Below are 18,964 nucleotides of genomic sequence, written 5' to 3'. Positions count from 1 at the left end.
CAAAGCAATGTTAGTCCAGCTGCAACATCGCAACTGACCAATCACATTGTCAGAGCATTCAGTTTGCATTAGCTAAGAAGCTAACTAATGATATTAAAAACTATCACAAGCAAAGCAAGCTAAATTTGCCAAACAGCAAACCTAATTTGATAATGAATTTCTTATATTGCATTAATTAATAGTAAAAAACCCACTTGAAACATTTACTATTTGTTCCAGAAGAGAGTTTATATAAACAAAGGTATTTTTGTTTTCTTTTTTCCACCGTTGCATAGCTTTGACATCACACAACGTGACTGGTCCGTTGCAGCATTACTCTTCATTGTAATAATACTCATCCAGGATGATCAACAGTGCAGCTATCTGGTAATTGCTAATAGTTACATTTTTTAAATGAGTGTGCATATCAACCAGGCTTACATTCATACTGACTGTTCTGACCTGCCTGACCTTTACAAATTCCCCATGAAGTGCTGTTCAGTGTTCTGAACTTCAGCTATTTCAGCTGCTACTGAGGAGAGGGGCTGTGTGCTTGCCTGTGTGCAGGAGGAAGGTAAAGACAGCACCGATGACATCTAATCTGATAGCAATTTTTGATAGTAATTTTTAGTATCAATAAGTATCTGTTTATAAACACACAAACGCACATATATATATATATATAACCATAAATATAAAGCATCTTGCAGCAGTGAACAAAACTTGAGAAGACTTACTTGTTGAACAGTTTATATTTGAGTTTATTATAAGTTCTACTATGAAATTTGATCAATGGCTTTTTATTCCTTAATAAAAATTTGTGTCAATTATTTCTAAACTTTGTTAGATCTTATAAAACTATGTTTGCTTTTTTAGATAAGAAGATATTACATTAAAAAAAATTCAAAACCATGTGAAAAACAAATTGTTTTATTCTTTTACGTAAGTGATATAACTCTTAGATTGCATCATTACATTTCCTGTTGCAATACTTGACTTTTTAACCTCTCCAGTCATCTCACTTGATACAGCTAAAGATCACAGAGATGAATGTGTGAGTGTTGTGCTCAGCTGCAGTTTTAATCAAGGGTATGTATACATTTCTTTTATCGCCATGAGCACATTAAACATTCACTATGGCCGCACAGGTTTATGCTGGGGCAATATGATTGTTTCAGACCTGCTGTTGGTCATTATCATCTCTTACTTTCATCTTTCCATGAATAATATCCTAATGAGTAGAGCTGTTAATATCAGCTGGTATGTCACATGTTGCATTTGAAAACAGCGAACTTAATTTACGTCAGTAACCACAACCAGAGTTTCCTGTTCCTTACTAGCTCTCCTCACGTCACACAGATGAACAGCACAGAAGGACATGTTCGCTGCTTAGTTGCAATACTTCATAAAGGACCAAAAAGAACGTCTTTTCTGATCATGAACATATCAAACAGCACCACACAAGATGAACAGGTGTATGCTGGGGTCTTTGGCTGCATTATGGTGATAGGTCTGCCTCTCAATGCAGTCGCACTGTGGATTCTTATTATTATTTACCTTCAGATTGTGTTACTGGTCATAAGTCAACATTGTGTGCACCGTTATGGTGTCTTGGACTCTGCACAGAGATCTCAGTGACTCTGCAAAGGTCAACAACAAGATGAAAGTTATGCTGATCTTTGTCATGAACTTGGTTTTGTTTGCCATGTTCTTACCTGTGCCTATAGGTATGGCTACACATGCCAAAGAAATCATGCCGCTGGTATGTCTTACTGTTTCTAACTGCTGTCTGGATCCTCTGTTGTATTACTTTTCTTTTGACTCCTTTTGGAAGAAAAAGGAAGATGCAACGAACGGAGGAGAAATGTAGATGCTAGACATGATATTTTTGGTATGATATTTTCTTTTTGACATGCATTCTTTTCTTTTTTTGGTGAACTAACTTGTTATTGCCCCAAATGCTCATTTAGTTCAAGCATATTTTCCCAATTCCTAAATTCTGAAACTGAGCTTATTGTACTATTGTGTGTCTTTTGACTTGCTTCTCTCTGCTTTCTTGTCTTTCCACTCACCCCCGATTATTTGTGGCAGCTGGTGCCCCTCCCTGACCCTGGGTTTGTAGGAAGTTTCTTCCTGTTAGAATGGAACTTTTTTTCTACCCACTGTTACCACAGGTTTGTTCAGAGGGGGTTCAGTCATGGAATTTTGGGGGTTTCATTCTAATATTGTGGGTTCCTTATTTTATAATATAAAGCACCTTTGGGTGACTGTTGTTGTGAATTGGTGCTATATAAATAAAATCGAATGAAATTTTCACCAGTAACTCAACAATAATTGTCAGTTAAATGTACTTGTGAAGATTAGGCAGTGGGAGAGATAGAGAAAAGACTTGTTAGCTTCACAGTTTTATAAAACTATTCTTCAAATTTAAAGCTTCAGGACTGTAGCTGATTTATTGTACATTTTGTACACTTGAAGACTGAGGAAACAACCTGTCTTTATCTGCTGGAGAGTTTAAAAAAGACCTCCGGAAGTCCATACCACAGAACAATATACTGTCAAGCACGTAAAACAAACCACATTTTAACAGAAACCTTTTAACTCTTCACACACTGTTCATCACACTGCTCTTTAACAACGAGATCCTCTCCGGTGACAACTTCATCCCTGTCATCAGCTTGGAACATCTGTTGGCTGTGGTTTTTCCTTGACGCCATGCCATCTTAGACCCTTGTCCTGTGCCTGAAAAGGATCTGCGCTCGTCTGGCTCATTTTGCTGGTGGAGAAACTACAGACAATGTGAGGTTTTGGAAGCGTTTGAACAATCTTGAATTTCTCAGGGCTCTAAGAGTCATAAAAAGGTTAATCTGCATTATCAAAGCTTCAAATACCAAAAGAATCTAGGCTGTTTTATGAGAATTCATTCATTTTTTGCTAATTATTTGTAACATTTTATGAAATAAGCTTATTTGTGAAAAACAGGAAATCTCAAGTTTACATATCTCTATGCAAAATCCAAATCGAGAGCTTATTGCACAACTCCTGGGAAAAAAAGGAAATAGCTGGCTCCGTAACTGTGGAAACACTTTTGTGCGTTGGTGTAGACCTGCAGCCTGGTTTAGTTTGTCTTTTTCACAGTAAAACTAGTTTATAGATGTAAAACAGTAAAACAAAATGGTAAAAACTTGCAACTGGTTTTAATGCTACCTGTTTTTCATTGGGTGTTGGGAAAAATACAGCCTTTACATTTAGCCTTGGATACGGATGTTAATAGTATTGGTTCTAAATGTTGTCAAATTGTATAAAAAGTATGTTTATTGTTTGTCAAACAAGATATTTCAATTAAAAATGTTATAACTATTAACGTCAGCGGCCACGATCGAATTGCACCACCAGACTTCCTGTTGCAATATTTCACACTCCCTAGTCTATTCTACTCTCACTTCACACAGATAATCATCAGAGAGTGGAAGGTTTGCTGCTCAGCTGCAATTCAGTTCATAAAGGAGGCAGAAACTTCATCATGAATGCATCAAATGTCACGACAGAGGACCGGGTTTATGCTGGGGTCTTTGGCTGCATTATGGTGATAGGTCTGCCTCTCAATGCAGTCGCACTGTGGATCCTTTGTCGCCGCCACAGCCTCAAATCGCCCCACGCTGTCTTCATGGTCAACCTGGCACTCTCAGACCTGCTAGTCATCATCTCTTTGCCCATGAGGATCTACTTTCACGCCACCCGTGACTGGCCTCTGAGCAATATTGGATGCCTCATCATCACAATGCTTTTTCGCAACAACATCCGCTCCAGCGCCTTCTTCATCACTTTCATCAGCGTGGACAGATTTCTGGCTGTGGTTTATCCTCTGAGGTCACGCCATCTTCGAACTTCATCCAATGCCTGGAAAGGAGCAGCAATGGTCTGGCTATTTGTGCTAGTATTGAATGTTCCAGAGAGACTGGACTTTCCAAAAAATGCCAACATTAGTTGTTTTGATTTCAGTCCTGAAAGGAGACCAGGTTTAACTAACGATATAGCAAATGTACATCTTGTGTTAATCGTCACAATGCTAGCAGTCAACATTGTGTGCACTGTTATGGTGGCTTGGGTACTGCGTAGACATCTCATTGACTCTGCGATCAACAACAAGATGAATGTAATGCTGATATTTGTCATGAACTTGGTTTTGTTCACTATCTGTTTCCTACCTTTGTCAATAGGTGTAGTTACAGTTAAACCTACTGAATTAAAGCCACTGATATGTCTTAGTGCTGTGAACTGTTGTCTAGATCCATTCTTATATTACTTTTCCTTTGATGGCTTCTGGAAGAAAAAAGAAGATGCGGATCCAGCAAGAGAGCAGTAACCTTAGGACATGCTATTTCAATGTAATTCTAGTCACATTAAGGTTTTCCTATTTTCCAAAAAAGTGATTGTGTTGCAATGGGACAGGTATTTTGTTCAATTGTATTGGGTTTTTCTTTTCTTTTTTAGGTAATTGTTTAATAAAATGTTTCTGAAGCTTTGAACAACAATGATGGACTAAGATTGTAAAAGGCTTGTTATTAGAGTCAGGAAATTTTGGCAAAATTTGAACTCTTCTTCTGTTTTCAAAGAATTGTTAATAGTTTGGGAAATATGCTCATCTGAGAATTAGACATAGAGGCAGATCTTATAGCACATAAACAGGAAAGGTGGAGTTGCTGGTAGACTTTTCTCAGCTTCAGTCAGAGACAATCTGTTACCCCTGTGATGGTGTTGTTCCTGTACCATCAAAACAATGTTAGTCCAGCTGCAACATCGCAACTGACCAATCACATTGTCAGAGCATTCAGTTTGCATTAGCTAAGAAGCTAACTAATGATATTAAAAACTATCACAAGCAAAGCAAGCTAAATTTGCCAAACAGCAAACCTAATTTGATAATGAATTTCTTATATTGCATTAATTAATAGTAAAAAACCCACTTGAAACATTTACTATTTGTTCCAGAAGAGAGTTTATATAAACAAAGGTATTTTTGTTTTCTTTTTTCCACCGTTGCATAGCTTTGACATCACACAACGTGACTGGTCCGTTGCAGCATTACTCTTCATTGTAATAATACTCATCCAGGATGATCAACAGTGCAGCTATCTGGTAATTGCTAATAGTTACATTTTTTAAATGAGTGTGCATATCAACCAGGCTTACATTCATACTGACTGTTCTGACCTGCCTGACCTTTACAAATTCCCCATGAAGTGCTGTTCAGTGTTCTGAACTTCAGCTACTTCAGCTGCTACTGAGGAGAGGGGCTGTGTGCTTGCCTGTGTGCAGGAGGAAGGTAAAGACAGCACCGATGACATCTAATCTGATAGCAATTTTTGATAGCAATTTTTAGTATCAGTAACTATCTGTTTATACACACACACACACACACACACACACACACACGCACATATATATATATGTACATATATATATATATGTATATATATATACATATACATATATATATATATATATATATATATATATATATATATATATATATAGAAACTTCATCATGAATGCATCAAATGTCATGACAGAGGACCGGGTTTATGCTGGGGTCTTTGGCTGCATTATGGTGATAGGTCTGCCTCTCAACGGAGCATCACTGTGGATTCTTATTCGCCGCCACAGCCTCAAATCACCCAACGCAGTCTTCATGGTCAATCTAGCATTCTCAGACCTGCTACTCATCATCTCGTTGCCCATGAGGATCTACTTTCATGCCACTGGCACCTGGCCTCTGAGCAATATGGCGTGCCTCATCATTACAATGCTCTTTCGCGACAACATCCGTTCCAGGGCTATGTTTATCACCTTCACCAGTGTGGACAGATTGCTGGCTGTGGTTTATCCTCTGAGGTCACGCCATTTAAGAACCTCATCCAATGCCTGGAAAGGAGCTGCATTCGTCTGGAGTTTTTTGCTGGTGGTGAATATCCCAGAGAGTTTGGACTTTCTAGAACATTTGCAGAACCACTCTCAACGTACCTGTTTTAAATCTTATGACTCTTATGAGCCTTTATTGAGTAAAACTCGATTAGCAGTTATTTACCTTCAGATTGTGTTACTGGTCACAATGCTAACAGTTAACATTGTGTGCACCGTTATGGTGTCTTGGACTCTGCACAGACATCTCAGTGACTCTGCAAAGGTCAACAACAAGATGAAAGTTATGCTGATCTTTGTCATGAACTTGGTTTTGTTTGCCATGTTCTTACCTGTGCCTATAGGAATGGCTGCACATGCCAAAGAAATCATGCCGCTGGTATGTCTTACTGTTTCTAACTGCTGTCTGGATCCTCTGTTGTATTACTTTTCTTTTGACTCCTTTTGGAAGAAAAAGGAAGATGCAACGAACGGAGGAGAAATGTAGATGCTAGACATGATATTTTTGGTATGATATTTTCTTTTTGACATGCATTCTTTTCTTTTTTTGGTGAACTAATTTGTTATTGCCCAAAATGCTCATTTAGTTCAAGCATATTTTCCCAATTCCTAAATTCTGAAACTGAGCTTATTGTACTATTGTGTGTCTTTTGACTCACCTCTCTCTGCTTTCTTGTCTTTCCACTCACCCCCGATTATTTGTGGCAGCTGGTGCCCCTCCCTGACCCTGGGTTTGTAGGAAGTTTCTTCCTGTTAGAATGGAACTTTTTTTCTACCCACTGTTACCACAGGTTTGTTCAGAGGGGGTTCAGTCATGGAATTTTGGGGGTTTCATTCTAATATTGTGGGTTCCTTATTTTATAATATAAAGCACCTTTGGGTGACTGTTGTTGTGAATTGGTGCTATATAAATAAAATCGAATGAAATTTTCACCAGTAACTCAACAATAATTGTCAGTTAAATGTACTTGTGAAGCTCAGGCAGTGGGAGAGATAGAGAAAAGACTTGTTAGCTTCAGTTTTATAAAACTATTCTTCAAATTTAAAGCTTCAGGACTGTAGCTGATTTATTGTACATTTTGTACACTTGACGACTGAGGAAACAACCTGTCTTTATCTGCTGGAGAGTTTAAAAAGACCTCCGGAAGTCCATACCACAGAACAAGATACTGTCAAGCACGTAAAACAAACCACATTTTAACAGAAACCTTTTAACTCTTCACACACTGTTCATCACACTGCTCTTTAACAACAACATACTCTCCAGCGCCAACTTCATTCCTGTCATCAGCTTGGAACATCTGATGGCTGTGGTTTTTCCTTGACGCCATGCCATCTTAGACCCTCGTCCTGTGCCTGAAAAGGATCTGCGCTCGTCTGGCTCATTTTGCTGGTGGAGAAATTATAGATGATGTGAGGTTTTGAAAGCGTTTGAACAATCTTGAATTTCTCAGGGCTCTAAGAGTCATAAAAAGGTTAATCTGCATCATCAAAGGTTCAAATAGCAAAAGAATCTAGGCTGTTTTATGAGAATTCATTCATTTTTTGCTAATTATTTGTAACATTTTATGAAATAAGCTTATTTGTGAAAATCAGGAAATCTCAAGTTTACATATCTCTATGCAAAGTTCAAATCGAGAGCTCATTGCACAACTCCTGGGAAAAAAAGGAAATAGCTGGCTCTGTAACTGTGGAAACACTTTTGTGCGTTGGTGTAGACCTGCAGCCTGGTTTGGTTTGTCTTTTTCACAGTAAAACTAGTTTATAGCTGTAAAACAGTAAAACAAAATGGTAAAAACTTGCAACTGGTTTTAATGCTACCTGTTTTTCAGTGGGAGTTGGGAAAAATACAGCCTTTACATTTAGCCTTGGATACGGATGTTAATAGTATTGGTTCTAAATGTTGTCAAATTGTATAAAAAGTATGTTTATTGTTTGTCAAACAAGATATTTCAATTAAAAATGTTATAACTATTAACGTCAGCGGCCGCGATCGAATTGCACCACCAGATTTCCTGTTGCAATATTTCACACTCCCTAGTCTAATCAACCCTCACTTCACACATATAATCATCAGAGAGTGGAAGGTTTGCTGCTCAGCTGCAATTCAGTTAATAAAGGAGGAAGAAACTTCATCATGAACGCATCAAATGTCACGACAGAGGACCGGGTTTATGCTGGGGTCTTTGGCTGCATTATGGTGATAGGTCTGCCACTCAATGCAGTCGCACTGTGGATTCTTCTTCGCCGCCACAGCCTCAAATCGCCCAACGCTGTCTTCATGGTCAACCTGGCACTCTCAGACCTGCTAGTCATCATCTCTTTGCCCATGAGGATCTACTTTCACGCCACCCGTGAATGGCCTCTGAGCAATATGGCGTGCCAATTCATCACAATGCTTTTTCGCAACAACCTCCGCTCCAGCGCCTTCTTCATTACTTTCATCAGCGTGGACAGATTGCTGGCTGTGGTTTATCCTCTGAGGTCACGCCATCTTCGAACTTCATCTAATGCCTGGAAAGGAGCAGCAATGGTCTGGCTATTTGTGCTGGTATTGAATGTTCCAGAGACTTTGGACTTTCTAAAAAATGCCAACAGTAGTTGTTTTGATTTCAGTCCTGAAAGGAGACCAGGTTTAACTAAAGGTATAGCATTTCTATATCTTGTGTTAATCGTCACAATGCTAGCAGTCAACATTGTGTGCACTGTTACGGTGTCTTGGGTACTGCGTAGACATCTCAGTGATTCTGCGATCAACAACAAGATGAATGTAATGCTGATCTTTGTCATGAACTTGGTTTTGTTTGCTATCTGTTTCCTACCTTTGTCAATAGGTGTAGTTACAGTTAAACCTACTGAATTAAAGCCATTGATATGTCTTAGTGCTGTAAACTGTTGTCTAGATCCATTTTTATATTACTTTTCCTTTGATGGCTTCTGGAAGAAAAAAGAAGATGCGGATCCGGCAAGAGAGCAGTAACCTTAGGACATGCCATTTCAATGTATAATTCCAGTCATATTATGGTTCCTATTTTCCAAAAAAAGTGATTGTGTAGCCATGGGACAGGTATTTTGTTCAACTGTATTGGGAGGTTTTTTTTAATTTATTTTTTTGTAGGTAATTGTTTAATAAAATGTTTCTAAAGCTTCAAACAACAATGATGGACTAAGATTGTAAAAGGCTTGTTGTTAGAGTCAGGAAATTTTGGCAAATTTTGAACACTTCTTCTGTTTTCAAAGAATTGTTAATAGTTGGGGAAATATGCTCATCTGAGAATTAGACATAGAGGCAGATCTTATAGCATATAAACAGGAAAGGTGGAGTTGCTGGTAGACTTTTCTCAGCTTCAGTCAGAGACAATGGTCGTGTCCAAATTCATGGGCTGCATCCTCCTGAGGCCGCATTTGTAGACCGATTACGTCACAGCGACACGCCGAAGGCTGTCCAAATTCGCAGACTCCTCCGAATGCAGCCGACAAATGCGTCCTCCTTTTCCCCGAATTTGAAGGATGGGTCGGGTGTGTCCTTCGTGGCCCACCATATCCCAGAATTCCTAGCGCGGCCCAGCCAAACTCCGGTTTCCAACAATGGCGGCTGCTACTAAGTTTTAAAATTACTCTTACTAATCTTTCTGAGTCACAACATAAACTTTTAACATATTTTCAGGCGAGAAAGTAGCTGTGTAAACATCAAATATCTGCTCAGTTTATTAAGATATCGCATATTCAAAAAAGTGCTTTGACGTTTTCGGAGACGTCTGTTACCCACCAGCTCGATAGCTAGCAGGGAGCTCAAGGGTCACTGAAGCCGCCGAGAACGGCACAACTCCCGGCACATCATTTTCAGATCACTGCGGACTTTCGCTACTCAGGTTAAACGTAATATATGTCACTTAGACAACCTAAAAATGTTATTGTTGGGCTTTTTTCAGTGTTTTGTTTGTTAGTGAGTAAATCGGTTTGGCTGAAATTAAAGTTATTAGATTAGATAAAATAAAACTTTATTAATCCCCCGGGTGGGTTCCTCCTTGGTTTTCACACAGCTGACTAAACGTCAAACAGAAAACTGATTAAAAAGAAGTATGAGATGGTCGAGAATTTACGCCAGTGTCCTGTTATAGTTTAGATAGCAAGGAGCAGACGGCCGAGTTTATTAAACTCCACCGACACAGCGGTGACGCAAATCTGAAGGCTAGACCGTCCAATTTCCCCAGCGGTTTACTTCCGGCCTACCCGACCTTCTGAGGACTCGGCCCACGTAGACCGCGAAGGCCGGGTCCTCAGGAGGATGCAGCCCATGAATTTGGACACGACCATTCTGTTACCCCTGTGGTGGTGTTGTTCCTGTATCATCAAAGCAATGTTAGTCCAGCTGCAACATCGCAACTGACCAATCACATTGTCAGAGCATTCAGTTTGCATTAGCTAAGAAGCTAACTAATGATATTAAAAACTATCACAAGCAAAGCAAGCTAAATTTGGCAAACAGCAAACCTAATTTGATAATGAATTTCTTATATTGCATTAATTAATAGAAAAAACCCACTTGAAACATTTACTATTTGTTCCAGAAGAGAGTTTATATAAACAAAGGTATTTTTGTTTTCTTTTTTCCACCGTTGCATAGCTTTGACATCACACAACGTGACTGGTCCGTTGCAGCATTACTCTTCATTGTAATAATACTCATCCAGGATGATCAACAGTGCAGCAATCTGGTAATTGCTAATAGTTACATTTTTTAAATGAGTGTGCATATCAACCAGGCTTACATTCATACTGACTGTTCTGACCTGCCTGACCTTTACAAATACCTCATGAAGTGCTGTTCAGTGTTCTGAACTTCAGCTACTTCAGCTGCTACTGAGGAGAGGGGCTGTGTGCTTGCCTGTGTGCAGGAGGAAGGTAAAGACAGCACCGATGACATCTAATCTGATAGCAATTTTTAGTATCAATAAGTATCTGTTTATTCACACACACACACACACACACACACACACACACACATATATCTATAAGCATAAATATAAAGCATCTTGCAGCAGTGAACAAAACTTGAGAATACTTACTGGTGAACAGTTTATTATTGAGTTTATTATAAGTTCTACTATGAAATTTGATCCCTGGCTTTTTATTACTTAATAACCATTCGTGTCAATTATTTCTAAACTTTGTTACATCTTATAAAACTATGTTTGCTTTTTTAGATAAGAAGATATTACATTAAAAAAAATTCAAAACCATGTGAAAAACAAATTGTTTTATTTTTTTACGTAAGTGATATAACTCCTGTTGCAATACTTGACTTTTTAACCTCTCCAGTCATCTCACTTGATACAGCTAAAGATCACAGAGATGAATGTGTGAGTGTTGTGCTCAGCTGCAGTTTTAATCAAGGGTATGTATACATTTCTTTTATTGCCATGAGCACATTAAACATTCACTGTGGCCGCACAGGTTTATGCTGGGGCAATATGATTATTTCAGACCTGCTGTTGGTCATTATCGTCTCTTACTTTCATCTTGCCATAAATCATATCCTAATGAGTAGAGCTGTTAATATCAGCTGGTATGTCATGTGTTGGATTTGAAAACAGCAAACTTAATTTACATCAGTAACCGCAACCAGGGTTTCCTGTTCCATGCTAGCTCTCCTCACGTCGCACAGATGAACAGCACAGAAGGACGTTCGCTGCTTGGCTGCAATACTTCATAAAGGACGAAAAAGAACGTCTTTTCTGATCATGAACATATCAAACAGCACCACAGAAGATGAACAGGTGTATGTGTTACACCCCTGAAAACAGGGGGAAAAGAATCACGAGAGTGATTATGACTTGCGTCTCTCATGCAGTAGTTTATTGCAGTGAAAATGAACAGAAACGTTTCACATTCTGTACTGCTTACTGTCACATGGTGGAAGACAAACACTAAATAATAAACCAAAATACTAAAGTGCTTACTATATATGCCAGAAGAGGTTTCCTGACAAAATGGCTGACAAAAGCGGCGTTTTTAGCTCCTGCCGTTATCTTAATGGCCATTATACAGTACAAAACTGAGGCTCAAAACCGCCACGTATATGTGCACAAAACTGTAATATAATGCTTCTAACGCTTAAAAAACAATGAAGGATTACCTCTTAAATATCTTAACAGTGTACAAATTGGAAATATATCAACTTTTGAACACTTTTACCCCTGAAAACAGGGGGAGAAGAATCACGAGAGTGATTATGACTTGCGTCTCTCATGCAGTAGTTTATTGCAGAGAGGAGAACGCGCGAAAGCCCCCTAGTGGAGAATAGAGACACTACTAATCGATCCCAGAAAAGGCTTACTAGCCGATCACTGATGTATAGATTGCATTTCTCTAAAGTAACATGAAAGCCATTAATAGAACATGAAAAATAATAAACTCTTAACCATTTTCTTACCATATTTACATTATTTTTGTCCTTATATCAACTGATATGAATTAGTATTAACTGAACAGTTTTATATGCAGTAGTCCTTGAACAGTAGTCCTTCAACCTGTCACACTCTCCCCCACTCAAAAAATGTGGTCCCGACATTATACCAACAAATTGCTTTTCAATTCAATTCAATTCAATTTTATTTATATAGCTCCAAATCACAACAAAAGTCGCCTCAAGGCACATTATATTGTACAGTAGATAGCACAATAATAAATACAGAGAAAAACCCAACAATCATATGACCCCCTATGAGCAAGCACTTTGGCGACAGTGGGAAGGAAAAACTCCCTTTTAACAGGAAGAAACCTCCGGCAGAACCAGGCTCAGGGAGGGGCGGCCATCTGCTGCAACCGGTTGGGGTGAAAGAAGGAAAACAGGATGAAAGACATTCTGTGGAAGAGAGACAGAGATTAATAACAGATATGATTCGATGCAGAGAGGTCTGTTAACACATAGTGAGTGAGAAAGGTGACTGGAAGGGAAAAACTCAATGCATCATGGGAATCCCCGGCAGCCTACGTCTATTGCAGCATAACTAAGGGAGGATTCAGGGTCACCTGGTCCAGCCCTAACTATATGCTTTAGCAAAAAGGAAAGTTTTAAGCCTAATCTTGAAAGTAGAGATAGTGTCTGTCTCCCGAATCCAAACTGGAAGCTGGTTCCACAGAAGAGGGGCCTGAAAACTGAAGGCTCTGCCTCCCATTCTACTTTTAAATACTCTAGGAACAGCAAGTAGGCCTGCAGTGCGAGAGCGAAGTGCTCTAATAGGATGATATGGTACTACAAGGTCATTAAGATAAGATGGGGCCTGATTATTTAAGACCTTGTATGTGAGGAGCAGAATTTTGAATTCAATTCTGGATTTAACAGGAAGCCAATGAAGGGAAGCCAAAACAGGAGAAATATGCTCTCTCTTTCTAGTCCCTGTCAGTACCCTTGCTGCAGCATTTTGGATCAGCTGAAGGCTTTTCAGCGAGTTTTTAGGAAATCCTGGTAATAATGAATTACAGTAGTCCAGCCTGGAAGTAATAAATGCATGAACTAGTTTTTCAGCATCACGCTGAGACAGGATATTTCTAATTTTAGAGATGTTGCGCAAATGGAAGAAAGCAGTCTTACATATTTGTTTAATATGTGCTTTGAAGGACATGTCCTGGTCAAAACTGACTCCAACGTTCCTCACAACATTACTGGAGGCCAAGGTAATGTCATCCAGAGTAAGAATCTGGTTAGATACCATATTTCTAAGATTTTCAGGGCCGAGTACAATAACCTCAGTTTTATCTGAATTAAGAAGCAGAAAGTTAGCGGCCATCCAGGTCTTTATGTCTTTAAGACATTCCTGCAGTTTAACTAATTGGTCTGTGATACCTGGCTTCATGGACAGATAGAGCTGGGTGTCATCTGCATAGCAGTGAAAATTTATGCTATGTCTTCTAATGATGCTGCCTAAGGGAAGCATGTATAATGTAAATAGAATTGGTCCTAGCACTGAACCCTGTGGAACACCATAATTTACCTTAGTGTGTGAAGAGGACTCTCCACTTACTTGAACAAATTGGAGTCTATTAGATAGATATGATACAAACCACTGCAGTGCAGTACCTGTAATACCTACAGCATGTTCTAATCGCTCTAATAGGATATTATGGTCAACAGTATCGAACGCAGCACTGAGGTCTAGCAGGACAAGCACAGAGATGAGTCCACTGTCAGAGGCCATAAGAAGATCATTTGTAACCTTCACTAAAGCTGTTTCTGTGCTGTGATGAGCTCTGAAACCTGACTGAAACTCTTCAAATAAGCCATTCCTCTGCAGATGATCTGTTAGCTGTTTGACAACTACTCTTTCAAGGATTTTTGATATGAAAGGAAGGTTGGAGATTGGCCTATAATTAGCTAAGACAGCTGGGTCTAGAGATGGCTTTTTAAGTAAAGGTTTAACTACAGCCACCTTGAAGGCCTGTGGTACATAGCCGATTATTAGAGATAGGTTGATCATATTTAAGATCGAAGAATTAATTAATGGCAGGACTTCTTTGAGCAGTTTTGTAGGAATGGGGTCTAAAAGACACGTTGATGGTTTGGAGGAAGTAATTATTGAAGTTAACTCAGAAAGATCAATTGGAGAAAAAGAGTCTAACTTAACATTGATGGTACTAAAAGTAGCTGTAGATAATATTACATCTGTGGGATGATTATTGGTAATTTTTTCTCTAATGATAAAAATTTTATTTGTGAAGAAGTTCATGAAGTCATTACTAGTTAACGTTAAAGGGATGGTTGGCTCAGTAGAGCTCTGACTTTTTGTCAGCCTGGCTACAGTGCTGAAGAGAAACCTGGGCTTATTTTCTTCAATCAATGACGAATAGTAAGATGTTCTGGCTTTGCGGAGGGCTTTCTTATAAAGCAGCAAACTATTTCAACAGGCTAAATGATGATCCTCTAAATTTGTGACACGCCATTTCCTCTCCAGCTTACGAGTTATCTGCTTTAGGCTATGTGTTTGAGAATTATACCACGGAGTCAGGTACTTCGGATTTGAGGCCTTAGATTTCACAGGAGCTACAGTATCCAGAGTCGTACGTAGTGAGGAGGTAAAATTATTAACAAGATAATCGACCTCTGTTGGAGTAGCGTTCAGATAGCTGCTCTGCTCTATGTTGGTACAGGGCATTGAAGATGATAACAGTGGGTGGATTATATTCTTAAACTTAGTTACAGCACTTTCAGAAAGACATCTACCACTATCTTTTCAGTCTATATTCTCTTGTAGTCAGGACATCAACAGTAGAGTGAACCAATGTCCTCAATTCTGTGGGTTTAACACCTGTTTCACCACAGTCCATCACTGGTGACTGAAGACAAAGTCTATAACCAGTCCATATGTGAGTCTTCACAAAGTCTATTGTCTATGGTTGTAATCCACAGATGGGGAAAAGTTAATGTCTTTTTCTTGATGACAGTCTGTAAGTCCAGTTTTCAAGTCATCCGTTAAAAAGTGTCAACTTACATTCCATACAAACCAATGGGCTGAGTGCAGTATGACTGCACAGCTGGAAACCATGGGACCAGACCCGGGTACACAGGAAGCAGTTGCGGTGCTGGCTGAACACTTTAGCAGGATGGGGTGCCCAGTTGGTCATACGTCATCCGTCTCGGCGGGTGTGTCTCTCGCTGTGGCCGCTGAGGTGACTCTTCCTCAAGTACAACAGGTGGGGGAGGAGCAGGTATGTCACCTGCAGTGGGCTCTGCCTCCTCACAAGTTGTCTCCACGACAGCTGGGTCAGGCGCCTCCAGACGGTCTCCAGCAAGAGGCTCTGGTGTTGGTGCAAGAGCAGGGGTTGAAGCTGCGGGCTGAGACGTTGCTGTAAGAAGTTCTTGATCTGATGGCTGGGACACAGGTTGAGGTGGTGCGTAATGACAGCGGTATTCATCAACACTGCCCTCATCATCAGAATCTGGCACAACAGCGACGGGTTTATCAACCTTTTTCTGTTCATGTCTTGTACGATTATCTTTTTCAGGCACTTTTTCAAAAGGTAAGTGGTCACATGACATAAGCAAGTTTCTGTGAAGCACTCTAGAGCGCCCTCTGCCTCTCTCCGGTCTTACCTCATAGATAGGGAGGTCAGGCCCCATTTGTCTGACTACTGTGTGAACAGTGTCCTCCCAATAGTCTCTCAGTTTCCCTGGGCCTCCTCTAGGTGTCAGGTTTTTGACCAGAACTCTCTCGCCAGGTTGTAACACAGAACTCCTTACTTTTGTGTCGTAGTGTCTTTTGCTCTTTTCAGCAGCTTTCTTTGCATTCTCATTTGCTATAGAGTATGCTTGTTCCATGCCCTTTCTCCATTTTTCAACATAGTCTCTGTGGTCACTAAAATCTGTTTCTGAGTACAGTCCAAAGAGCATATCTACTGGTAGCCTGGGTGACCGTCCAAACAGTAGGTAAAATGGGGAGTAGCCAGTGACTTCACAACGTGTGCAGTTATATGCATACATTAACTTGTTGATAGATTCCTTCCAGTTTGACTTTTGTGTTTCAGTTAGTGTTCTAAGCATTTGCAACAATGTCCTGTTCATACGTTCAACTTGACCGTTCCCCATTGGGTGATAGGGTGTTGTCCTAGAACCGGCCATGCCACACAGTTTCTTGAGCTGACTGAATAGCTGATTTTCAAATTCACCTCCTTGGTCATGGTGAATGCGACAGGGGAAGCCAAACTTTAGGGCATAGTCATTGAATATCAGGTTTGCAGCAGTTTTGCCTGACTTTGAGGTGGTGGCATAAGCTTGCGCAAAACGTGTGAAGTGGTCAGTTATCACTAAATATATTCATAACCACCTTTGCATTTTTCAAGATGGAGAAAGTCTATACATACCAGCTCAAAGGGCTGCGTAGTTACAATGTTTGTTAAAGGAGGTCTTGTTTCATGGCTGGGCTTTTTCTGCTTTACACAGGAACAAACGTTGGTCACATAATGCTCAATGTCTGCCTGCATGTGTGGCCAAAAGAAGCGTTCACGTATCAAAGACACTGTGCGATCAACACCTTGATGGCCCATATTATTGTGTAGCTCTTCAAGTACAGTCTTTTTGAACTGATCTGGCAGGACTAGTTGTTTCCGGGCAGAAGTGAGTCTGTACAAGATGCCATGGTTATCTAGCGTTAACTTGCCCCACTCTCTGAACAAGCATTTTGTCTTAGGGTCAAATGTTCTTAGCTCTTTGGGCAGTGGTTTTGAATCTGTCTGTTTACACTGTAATACAGGGCTTATAACAGGATCAGACTTTTGCGCTTCATTAAGCTGTTCTTTTGGTATGGGTGTAAATGTTGCTTCTGCTGGCTCACCTTCTGCTGTGACTGACATTGCTGCAGCTGACAGTGTCCATGTGGCAGGTGTGCCTTTCTGTACCTCAATGGCCTGGATAGCAGCTGAGATAGTGTCCGGTGGCACTTCCTCAGAACAGTCTCTCATTAAGGTTTCTACATCAAGTGGCATTCTTGATAAAGCATCTGCATCACTGTTTTCCTTCCCTGGTTTGTACTTAATGGTGAAGTGAAAATCAGCGAGCTCAGCGACCCATCTTGATGTGGTGGCATTCAGTTCAGGTTGTTATCGCTATAGACAGTAAATGTACAAATAGTACAAATAGTACAAATAGTCTCTGAATTTGTCAGTGATAGCCCACTTCAATGCTAAAAATTCTAGTTTTCCTGCATGGAAGTGGTAGTTTTTTTTCAGCTGCTGTTAGAGTACGGGAGCCATAAGCAATAACTCGCAGCTTACCATCTTGTCTCTGGTACAACACGGCGCCTAGCCCTTTGTGTGAGGCGTCTGTGTGTACGATGAACGGCTGTGTGAAATCTGGGAATCCCAGCACTGGTGGGTGGAGCAAACAGTCTATTAGTTCCTCAAGTGCACTTTGATGCTGGTCAGTCCACACGATTTGTTTTGAGGAGGGCACAACTTGACTGGCTCTCTTTGGTCTTGCCTTTGGCCCTTTTCTGGTGTCTGAGTTCTCTGTGGTTTTGTCAGCTTTTAACAGTTCATACAAACAACCTGCTTTTCTGGAGAAGTCTTTTATGTATTGTCTGTAGTAGGAGAGAAGGCCTAACATTTTTCTGAGCTGACCAACATTTTGTGGTTTTATACCTTTGAGTGCTTTTACTGCTTCAAAGTCTGCAGGATCCACTTTACTGCCCTCTGCAGACACTATTCTGCCCAAATAGCGCACCTCAGACATGTCACACTTACTTGGCTTAAGCTTTATACCAAAGCCTCTCAATCTCTGGAGCACTTTTCTCACGTCCTCCAAGTGATTTTTGAACGTTCTGCTGTAAACTAATGTGTCATCCAGATAGGGGATGCAGATGTTGTCGCGCAGCCCATCCAGGCACTCTTCCATACAGCGTTGAAATGCTGCAGGGGCATTCATAAGTCCAAAGGGGATGCGAATCCACTCATATAATCCCCAGGGGGTCACAAAAGCAGTGAGTGGACGACTTTCTTCTGACATGAACCCCTGGTGGTATGCTTTCCCCTGATCTAAAAGCAAAAACCAGGAGTTTCCACCCAAACTGTCCATAATGTCCTGGACACGTGGGATGGCCTGGCGGTCAGGATGGGTTTTCCGATTCAAGTCTCTGTAGTCTATGCACAGTCTTAAAGTACCATCTTTTTTTCTAATACAAACGACTGGTGAGGAGTATGACGAGTCTGACTTTCTGACCCAGCCTTGTGCTATTAAATCATGCAGGTAACTTTTCATCTCTTGGTAGAGTGGCCGTGGCACAGACAGGTATGTGCGTTTGAGTGATTCGTTGTCTTTGAGTGAGATGGTCATTTTCAGTTTTTCAATACAGCCTATATCATTGTCTGTTTTAGAGAAAGAATGGCATTCCTCTCTGAGCATCTGTTTCGCTAATACTCTCTGCTCTTCACCCAGGTGGCTAAGATCTACAGGTGGGTCCCACTCTTCACTAGAGCCACACTGGGCTTGTGTGTTTGTCTGGTTAACAGTAGCTACAGATGTGGCTTTTTCAAACATCTGGGCAGGTAAAACAGCTGTAATAGTCTGAAC

At 40.3% G+C, this 18,964-nt stretch overlaps 3 protein-coding genes across 6 annotated transcripts; 2 read left to right on the top strand and 1 right to left on the bottom strand.

The window, feature by feature from the left end:
* Positions 1-902: 902 nt before the first annotated feature.
* LOC109194644 (lysophosphatidic acid receptor 6-like) lies at positions 903-9,014 on the top strand. 2 transcript variants are annotated; one of them, XM_025898496.1, is made up of 2 exons: positions 903-1,489; positions 8,109-9,014. In XM_025898496.1, exons 1-2 carry the CDS (start codon positions 1,249-1,251, stop codon positions 8,879-8,881), a joined length of 1,014 nt encoding a protein of 337 aa, XP_025754281.1. In that variant the 5' UTR covers positions 903-1,248; the 3' UTR covers positions 8,882-9,014. The 2 variants fall into 2 exon arrangements, with proteins under 2 accessions (XP_025754281.1, XP_019200908.1); XM_019345363.2 differs by lacking the exon at positions 903-1,489 and having other exon boundaries at positions 7,539-9,014.
* Positions 1,568-7,478, top strand: LOC100712560 (lysophosphatidic acid receptor 6). Of its 3 annotated transcripts, none has more exons than XM_019345365.2 (3): positions 1,568-2,153; positions 3,432-3,535; positions 5,561-7,478. In XM_019345365.2, the coding sequence occupies exons 2-3, from the start codon at positions 3,503-3,505 to the stop codon at positions 6,386-6,388; spliced, it is 861 nt and encodes a 286-aa protein (XP_019200910.1). In that variant the 5' UTR covers positions 1,568-2,153; positions 3,432-3,502; the 3' UTR covers positions 6,389-7,478. The 3 variants fall into 3 exon arrangements, 2 of the variants coding, with proteins under 2 accessions (XP_019200910.1, XP_019200909.1); XM_019345364.2 differs by having other exon boundaries at positions 1,568-2,778; XR_002056454.2 differs by lacking the exons at positions 3,432-3,535; positions 5,561-7,478 and adding an exon at positions 5,028-5,388 and having other exon boundaries at positions 1,568-2,778.
* A 3,731-nt stretch (positions 9,015-12,745) lies between the features above and the next one.
* On the bottom strand, positions 12,746-17,481 carry LOC112842204 (uncharacterized). Its single transcript, XM_025898525.1, has 2 exons — positions 15,393-17,481; positions 12,746-12,769 (listed from the first exon to the last, which is right to left on the bottom strand). Exon 1 carries the CDS (start codon positions 16,517-16,519, stop codon positions 15,497-15,499), a length of 1,023 nt encoding a protein of 340 aa, XP_025754310.1. The 5' UTR covers positions 16,520-17,481; the 3' UTR covers positions 12,746-12,769; positions 15,393-15,496.
* Positions 17,482-18,964: the final 1,483 nt, after the last annotated feature.

The sequence above is a fragment of the Oreochromis niloticus genome, linkage group LG14, assembly GCF_001858045.2.
Source record: "Oreochromis niloticus isolate F11D_XX linkage group LG14, O_niloticus_UMD_NMBU, whole genome shotgun sequence".
Lineage (NCBI taxonomy): Eukaryota > Metazoa > Chordata > Actinopteri > Cichliformes > Cichlidae > Oreochromis > Oreochromis niloticus.
Note: the sequence above shows the minus strand (reverse complement) of the source record. Positions and strands in the feature narration are given on the sequence as shown.

Coding starts and splice junctions, on each gene's coding strand:
- LOC109194644 (XM_025898496.1), top strand. CDS start 1,249: ATGTTGCATTTGAAAACAGCGAACTTAATTTACGTCAGTAACCACAAC. Junction 1,490..8,108: donor TGGCTGCATTATGGTGATAG/GTCTGCCTCTCA, acceptor TTATGGTGATAG/GTCTGCCACTCAATGCAGTC.
- LOC112842204 (XM_025898525.1), bottom strand. CDS start 16,519: ATGGCCGGTTCTAGGACAACACCCTATCACCCAATGGGGAACGGTCAA.
- LOC100712560 (XM_019345365.2), top strand. CDS start 3,503: ATGAATGCATCAAATGTCACGACAGAGGACCGG. Junction 3,536..5,560: donor ATGTCACGACAGAGGACCGG/GTTTATGCTGGG, acceptor ACAGAGGACCGG/GTTTATGCTGGGGTCTTTGG.